Source organism: Nicotiana sylvestris, chromosome 9 (assembly GCF_000393655.2).
Source record: "Nicotiana sylvestris chromosome 9, ASM39365v2, whole genome shotgun sequence".
Classification (NCBI taxonomy): domain Eukaryota; kingdom Viridiplantae; phylum Streptophyta; class Magnoliopsida; order Solanales; family Solanaceae; genus Nicotiana; species Nicotiana sylvestris.
In genome coordinates this window covers 188,672,270-188,681,686 of record NC_091065.1, presented here as the reverse complement: position 1 = coordinate 188,681,686, position 9,417 = coordinate 188,672,270, and the positions used below count along the sequence as shown (strand labels likewise).

The following is a 9,417-nucleotide window of genomic DNA, read 5'->3' as shown; positions in this document are numbered from 1 at the left end:
GTAATTGTGTTTATATTTTCATATATACATATGTACAAGTCTCTTCTTTAACTTTTCATATTTGTTTTAGATTATTTCACTTGGATCTTTTGAGATAAAGAATAGAGTTGAGTTCCTTGTAAGACAACAATTTACTCAAGTCTCTTTTATGATTTAAGATGGTTTCTAGATCTAATGAATTGACATATTTCCAAAAATTTGCAAAACAAATTTCTAATTAGACTATAATCATAAAAGACTCAAAAAATTTCTATTAATTCCTGTAATCAGGATGTCCTTATAATTATCAATCACCATAAAGGGAATTTTAACTTTTTAGTTTCCGTTGTGTAAAATATAATTGAATTCACCATTTAATTCGATAATATTATTTGAACTAGCTTATTAATTAATCTCTATAAAATACTATTGCTAATGTGATGGCGATTTCCCAATTAGTAATTAATCGAATATGAAAAACAAGAAAAACTGACTTTAATAATGTAGTACGTCAATCTGTTGTTTAACTTAGGTATTTCATTTGGGATGTGATTTAGTCTATCTTATTATATTTTTATGAAGAAAAAAAAATGGTATTAACGTTTCATCATATTTTGCATTGTTGATACAATAAATTTACTTTAAGTCTTTCACAAATTTAAGAATTTTGTGGTGTGCAATTTGTGTCTGTCTTCGTTATATTTAACATTTTCCCTTTCAAATTAAGTGTTAAATTTTTTATATTGATGTTAATGCATTTCCAAAATTTTAAAATCATAAAATCTGAAAGTTTTTCTCTTCTAGTTACATTCACATTTACTTTGGTAAGCACATTAAAGTATTTTCTAATTCAAGTTAAATTTAAGATCTGGTTATTATTAAGTTGAATGCTTGATTTTCACTATTGGTAATATATTTTCCTTTTCAAGTTAAATGGTAAATTTATTTACATTTGTGCAAGTAAAAAATTTGATTTGTTACTGTAAAAGATTGAAAGTCTTTGGTACGTAACCAATGTTTCATCAATTTATGTTCACAATTGTTAATTATTACTTGGTAAATTTAATTAAGTATATTAAATCAGTTACCTCTTTTAATATAAACTTTTAGATTTGATTGATGTTACTGAGGTGCAAATCATATTCTAAGTATCAAATCAATTTAAATTTTTTACTATAATTTTCAATATGAAGAAAATTACTTTCTAGTTTAAGATTTGGCTAGAAATTCAATTACTATTGTCAATAAATTCTTAACATGCGTATATAAATACCCATGACATTATCATTTTCTATAAGCCACTTTTATTGAAAACAATTAAGCAATAAATTTTATTTTATTTTATTTTAGCAATGGATAAGGAGAAGAAGACTGAAGGACGCCAATCAATTCCTATGGAAAAAATAGAAAACCCAGAGGATCGCTACACTACATTCTCTAAGCGTCGGTCGGGATTATATAAGAAAGCGAGGCGCTTTCTCTCATTCCACTCGTCCAGCCCTTTTCACAAACTTGTACAATCGATGCCACAAAGATAGTCTTTTTGGATTCTTATGTTTAATCCAGGAGCATACAATTGCCAACTGTAAACAATCACATGAATTGTTCAATCCATCTGAATGAAATGCAGGAATATACCCTAGACAATGGAAGAATGTGGCGTAGATATAGGAATAGCTCTTTTTTCGCCGGCTGGTAATCCATTTTCTTTTTTTCACCCAACGCCTAATATATTCTTAGATCATGTTGAGAATCCTAACATAGAATTGAGTGAAAGTACAAAACTTGTTGCTGCATATACACGAAATATTGTAAACCAAACGAATAATAGGATTAATGAGATTGAGACAATAGAAGAGGCTACAAAAAGCAAAATGCTTTTACTTGAACAATTGAACAAAACTAGACAGATAGATTCACAGGAATCCATTGACCAGTTCAAAGCAGATGATATAACCAAATATGAAGCTTGGTTAAAGGGCGTTGTCTTTGGCTTGGAAAATCGTTTAAAACAGCTAGAGAATGGAGCTTCATCTTCATCACAAGTACCTCCGGATAATGCAGATAACTCGCCTAGCGTTTCAAATGAATAATTTTCCGATAATATTCGGAATTGTATGCGATCAAAACATGAATTTTTTTAACTTCTTATGATTAGTGTGTGCTTTTAATTCTTTTTCTTTTTCTTTTTCTTTATTTTCTTTTCCTTTTTTTTTCTTCGTTTCAAATTTCAATGATGGTATGACTACATGTACTCTGCAATGGATTCTATTAATAAAATATATTTGGACGCATTATTAATTTGCTTTTTTTTATGCCCCATTCTCACTCCTGCCTGTTTTTTTTTCACTTCATATATTAGTTAACAACTAACAGTAACATATAATTTAAATAAGCATTTGAGATGCCGCTCGATATATACAATAATCACTCTCGAAATATACACAACTCTCCCAAGACCCGGAACACCGAAAGTCACAAACTTCTAAGATCTTTGTCTAATATCTTATATATCTGTACTAGAATAAGTAAAAGGGAAGCAACATCAGAAGGGATAGAAAGGGACTCCGAGGTCTGCGGACGCAGCAGATGTACCTTGAAGTCTCCGGAATGGCAGCAACGGTGCAACTAAAAACGAGGCTGGTAGGAGGTATCTAGATCTGCATACGAAAAATATGTGCAGGAAAGGGCATGAGTACACCACAACAGTATCTAGTAAATGTCAAGCCTAACATCGGTCGAGTAGTGACGAGATCAGGTCATGGCCCTACTGGTGTAGATATATTAAAAACAAGACAAAATGAAATATCGTAGTAAAATAAAGACCAAGTTTAACAAGAATGAAGTCATAGAAAGGGAACAACTGAGTACACAGAGATAGCAACATGGGATCTCCCGAGATACTATCTCGTAGTCCCAACGTAAATATATAGGGGGATCTCCCGGAATACCGTTCCGTAGTCCCAAAGTAAATATGCAAGGTAAGGGGATATCCCGAAATATCATTCTGTAGTCCCAAAGTAAATATGCAGGGGGATCTCCCGGAATACCGTTCCGTAGTCCCAAAGTAAATATGCAGCTCAAACAACAAAAATAACAATTACAGCAAGAAAACCTACAGTTTGGACTAAGTTTAAGTCAAGGGAAAGCAGGAAATTCACTAAACATGCTGCTCAGAGTTCAGATAAACAATTAAGGCAAGTAGACATGCTATTCGAAGCTAACCGGATACTACACATGCTGATATAACTCCAATAGGAAGAAGATATGTTATTACTCAGTAGAAATCGGGTTTTCACAATAATTAGCTCATGTACGTACTCATCACCTCACGTACACGACGCTCACATATCAAAGCAGTACAAAATCCTAATGGGAGTTCCACCACACAAGGTTAAGCAAGCCACTTAGCTTGAACCAAACTCAAATCAATCCGTAACAATGCTTTTTTCATGAATATCCGACTCCGAATCACCGAAATCTAGCCAAAATCAATTTCATATCATAAATATAACTACAAGAAACTAATCTAACTAATGAAAACAAAGCGAAAGCAAGAAATCAGAAAATCGCCGAAAAAAGCCTCCCCGGGCCCACATCTTGGAATCGGGTAAAAATCACAAAATATGAACATCCATTCACTCACAAGTCTAACCATATAAGAATTACTCGAATCCAACCTCAAATTGCCTTCCAAAACTCAAAATTTTAGTCTATGAAGTCTGTCATTTCCCCCCAAATTTCCAACTCAAATCCCTAATTAAAATATGAAAATAGCAATAGATTCATGAAATATAACCCAATCCGAGTTAGAATCACTTACCCCAACAATCTTCTCGAAGAAACCTCAAAAAATTGCCACACATCGAGCTCTCAAAGTCCCAAAATCTAAATGGGAATCAAACCCTCGAATTTCTCTTTTTTGCCCAGTAATTCCGCATTTGCGGACCTGCCATCGCACCTGCGTCACCGTGCCTATGGAATACCCATCGCAGGTGCGGATTCCACTTAAAACTCAGCGTCCCCTTCTGTGATCAGAGGGTCGCACCTGCATGTGCGCACCTGAGGACCCATGTTCCACTTATGTGGTCCTTCACTGCTCCTGCGTACACTCTATCGCATCTGCGGGCATCGCAGATGCGGAGTTCACCTTGCACTCGCGACCCCTGGAAACTCCTCCATTTTTCCGCTTCTGCACTTGACTCTCTGCACGTGCGATCCCGCACCTGTGGTCTCCCCACCATAGGTGCGAAAACACCAAAACTCAGATAGCTTCAGCAATTGCATAAGTCCAAAACTCAATCCGTTAAGCATCTGAAGCATACCTGAGGCCCCTGGGACCTCAACCAAACATACCAACAAGTCCTAAATCACCATACGAACTCAGTTGAGCCCTCAAATCACATCATACAACGCTAAAAACACGAATCACTCTCCAATTCATACTTAAAGAACTTGAAACTTCAAATTTAAACAATCGATGCCTAAACGTATCAAACCACGTCCGATTGACCCTAAATTTTGCACACAAGTCATATTCAACATTACGAACCTACTCCAACTTTCAGATTCAGATTCCGACCCCGATATCAAAAATTTCACTACCGATCAAAATCTCCGAAAATTCAACTTTTGCCATTTCAAGCCTAAATAAGCTATAGACCTACAAAATACAATCCGGACACGCCCCGAAGTCCAAAATCACCCAACGGAGCTAACGGAATCCACGGAACTCCATTCCGGAATCTTTTTCACACAGTTCCAACTACAGTCCAAATCCTAAGACTTAAGCCTCCGTTTAGGGACTAAGTTTCCTAAAATACTCCAAAAACCAAAACGGAACCTCCGGGTAGGTCACATAAGCATAAAAAGATATGGGGGAAGCAGTTAATAGGGGATCGAGGCTATAACTGTCAAAACGACCGTCCGGGTCGTGACATCCTCTCCCTCTTAAAACAATCGTTCGTCCTCGAACAAGTATAGAGACATGCCTGAAGTGGTGGAAAGATGAGGATAAGGGTTGCGCATATCCTACTCGGCCTCCCAAGTCGCCTCCTCGACCGGCTGACCCTTCCACTGAATCTTCACCGAAGTAATGTTCTTTGTCCTCAGCTTTCGAACTTGCTTGTCCAAAATAGCCACTGGCTCCTCAACATAAGATAGATCCTTGTCCAACTAGACTGAGCTGAAATCCAACACATGAGACGGATCACCGTAATACTTCCGGAGCATAGAAACATGGTATACTGAATGAATTCCTGCTAGACTAGGAGGTAAGTCAAGCTCATAAACAACCTCCCCAACTCACAACAATACCTTTAATGGACCAATGAACCTTGGACCTAGCTTGCCCATCTTTCCGAACCTCATAATGCCCTTCATAGGCGACACCCAGAGCAAGACCCGCTCTCTAACCATGAATGAAACATCATGAACCTGCCAATCCGCGTAACTCTTATATTTGGAATGGGCTGTGCGAAGTCTATCCTGAATCACCTTAACCTTCTCCAAGGTATCCTGAACCAAGTTTGTACCCAATAATCTGGCCTCGACCGGCGCGAATAAACCCACTGGGGACTGACATCGCCTACCATACAGAGCCTCATATGGTGCCATCGGAATGCTGGACTGATAACCGTTGTTGTAGGCAAACTCCGCAATTGGCAAGAACTGATCCCAAGAACCTCCAAACTCCATCGCACATGCACTGAGCATATCCTCTAGAATCTGAATAGTGCGCTTCCGTCGGAGGGTGAAATAGTGTGCTCAACTCCACCTGAGTACCTAACTCCTGTTGTACGGCCCTCCATAACCGTGATGTAAATTGCATAACCCGGTGAGAGATGATAGATTCTGGCACGCCATGAAGCCTGACAATCTAGCGGATATAAATTCGAGCTAGTTGCTCGGAGGAATAAGTAGTTAGCACAAGAATGCAATGAGCTGACTTGGTCAGCCTATCTACAATCACCCAAACTGCATCAAACTTTTGCTGAGTCCGTGGGAGCCAAACAACAAAATCCATAATGATCCGCTCACATTTCCACTATGGAATCTCTAACTTCTGAAGCAATCCACCCGGCCGCTAATGCTCATACTTCACCTGCTTGCAATTTAGACATCGGGCTACATATTCCACTACGTCCTTCTTCATTCTATGCCACCAATCATGCTTCCTCAAATCCTGATACATCTTCGTGGATCCCAGATGGATGGAGTATCGCGATCTGTGAGCCTCCTGAAAAATCAACTCACGCAATCCATCTACATTGGCCATACATAGTCTGCCCTGCATCCTTAATGCATCATCATCCCTAATAGTGACCTCCTTAACATCACCGTGTTGAACCGTATCCTTAAGGACAAACATATAGGGGTCATCATATTGACGCTCCTTGATATGATCATAAAGAGAAAACTGGGAGATCACACAAGCCAAAACTCGACTCGGCTCAGAAATATCCAATCTAATAAACTGATTGGCTAAGGCCTTAACATCCAGTGTCAATGGCCACTCTGCTGCTGGCGAATATGCTAAGCTCTCCAAACTCCCCGCCCTGCGACTGAAGGAATCGGCCACCATATTGTCCTTCTCGGGATGGTACAAAATGATGATATCATAATCCTTAAGCAGCTCTAACCACCTCCGTTGATGCAAGTTGAGATCCTTTTGCTTGAACAGATGCTGCAAACTCCCGTGATCAATGTAGATCTCATAAAGGATACCGTACAAATAGTGCCTCCAAATCTTCAAGGCATGAACAATAGTTGCTAACTCAAGGTCATGGACAAGATAGTTCTTTTCATGCACCTTCAGCTGTCTGGATGCGTAGGCAATCACCCTATGATCTTGCATCAACACTGCGCTGAGACCAACTCGCGATGCATCACAATAAAGAGTATAAAACCCCGAACCTGTGGGCAATACCAATATTGGGGTTATAGCCAAAGCTGTCTTGAGCTTTTGAAAGCTCTCCTCACATTCCTTTGTCCACCTGAACGGAGCACCCTTCTGGGTCAGCCTGGTCATAAGTGATGCAATAAATGAGAATCCCTCAACAAATCGACGGTAATACCCTGCCAAACCAAGAAAACTCCGGATCTCTGTAGCTGAGGACGATCAGGGCCAACTCTGCACTGCTTCCACCATGTTTGGATCCACTTTGATCCCTTCACCCAACATTACATGACCCAAAAATGCCACTGAATCCAACCAGAACTCATATTCTGAGAACGTTGCATATAATTTCTTTTCTCTCAAGGTCGGAAGCATTGTTCTGAGGTGCTGCTCATGATCCTCCCGACTCTGGGAGTGCATCAGAATATCGTCAATAAACACAATAACGAAAGAATCAAGATAAGGCCGAAATACATTGTGCATCAAATGCATAAATGGTGTTGGGCCTTGGTTAGCCCAAATGACATCATAAGGAACTCATAATTACCATACCGAGTCTTAAAAGCAGTCTTCGGGATATCTGGCTCCCGAATCTTCAACTGATGATAACATGAATGCAAGTCAATCTTCGAAAACACTTTGGCACCCTGTAACCGGTCAAATAGGTCATCAATACGAGGTAAAGGGTACCTGTTCTTCACAGTGACTTTGTTCAACTGACGATAATTAATGCACATACGCATAGAACCATCCTTTTTCTTTACAAACAAGACAGGAGCACCTAAGGTGACACACTAGGCCGAATGAAGCCCTTATCAAACAATTCCTGTAACTGTCCTTCAACTCCTTCAACTCAGAAGGGGCCATACGATAAGGAGGAATAGAGATGGCCGCAATGCCCGGCAACAAATCAATACCAAAGCCGATATCTCTGTCGGACGGCATGCCCGGAAGATCATCTGGAAATACATCAGGGAAATCTCTTACTTATGGGACTGACTCAACTAAAGAGGTATCAATACTGACATCTCTCACATAAGTTAGATACGCGTCACACCTCTTCTCAACCATACATTGAGCTTTAAGAAATGAATAACTCTGTTGGGAGTGTAATCTAAGCTACCCCTCAACTCTAATCATGGTACACCTGGCATAGCCAACATCACAGTCTTGGCGTGACAATCAAGAATAGCATAATGGGGCGACAACCAGTCTATGCCCAAGATAATATCAAAATCTACCATACTGAGCAATAATAAACCGGCTCTGATCTCAAAACCACTAATAACAATCAAACACAATCGATACACCCGATCAACAACAATAGAATCTGCCACGAGTGTAGACACATGAACAAGAGAACTCATAGAATCACGGGCTACGCGCAAATACGGGACAAGATAAGAGGACAAACAGGAATAAGTGGAGCCTGGATCGAATAGAACCGATCATCTCTATGACAGACCGGAACAATACATGTAATGACAAAGTCACAAACAACTGCTCAATGATCTTGATTTGCAGCAAGCTAGCCTTCTTGGTGCTTCCCCTGCTCTTGCAGCACCCCAGAAATAAATGATTTAATTTAAATTTGTGGGTTTTGTTTTGTTTTGTTTTATGTAACGTTTTAGCGGTGGGTTTGTGATTGAATAGTATGGTTATTTGATGAAATATGTTTAGACGGGCAGCTCTGAACACCTAATTTTGCATATTTTTAATACTCCTAAATAGTCCAATCCCCTTTGTACTTCAGAAATACCCGATCCAGAGATAAAAAAGAATCAAATTTTCTGCTAGATGCGGAAGTTGCGGGTTCGAGCCCCACATCTCAATGATCTTGATCTTCAGCAAGCTAGCCTTCTTGGTGCTCCCCCCTGCTCTGGCAGCACCTCATAAATGAATGATTAGTTTAATTTGTAGGTTTTGTTTTGTTTTATGTAACATTTTAGTGATGGGTCTGTGATTAGATTGCTTAATTTAATAGAATAGTTTGTGTTGTTAGATGCTTGAGCCTCCTCTGCTAAATTGATTTTATCAGGTGAAATATGCTTCTCTTTGGTTTCTTGCTGCCCTTGATCATAGTGATGCGACGCTATAACAGCAGCTCAATAACTTGATCTTCAGCAAGCTAGCATTTTATTTGCTTTGTTTCGTCAAAGAATCATTTTTTCATTGAACTTAAGTGCTTCTGTACTATCGAGCCGAGTGTCTTTCGGAAACAACCTCTCTACCTCCTCAGGATAGGGGGTCTGTGTATACACTATCCTCCCAGACCATTTGTAGGATTCCACTAGGTTTGTTGTTGATGAATTTAAGTGCTTCTCATCGAATTTATATCATGTACACTAACAGTTTAAAAATATTTACATAATCAGGTCACTTAAAAGGTAATTGTGGGTAACTCTATTTAATAGCATTGATTGCTAATCACTGATAAATGGTGTAAGTAATATGTTATGATAAGTTAAATTACACTGATAGTATAGAATTGCACAGTTTTAGCATATAACTTAAATCCTTTCTCATAAAGTTTATGGCAT

General features: G+C 38.9%; 1 protein-coding gene across 1 annotated transcript; it reads left to right on the top strand.

The window, feature by feature from the left end:
• Window positions 1–1,625: 1,625 nt before the first annotated feature.
• On the top strand, window positions 1,626–2,072 carry LOC104213147 (agamous-like MADS-box protein AGL61). Its single transcript, XM_009762581.1, has one exon. The coding sequence runs from the start codon at window positions 1,626–1,628 to the stop codon at window positions 2,070–2,072; it is 447 nt and encodes a 148-aa protein (XP_009760883.1).
• Window positions 2,073–9,417: the final 7,345 nt, after the last annotated feature.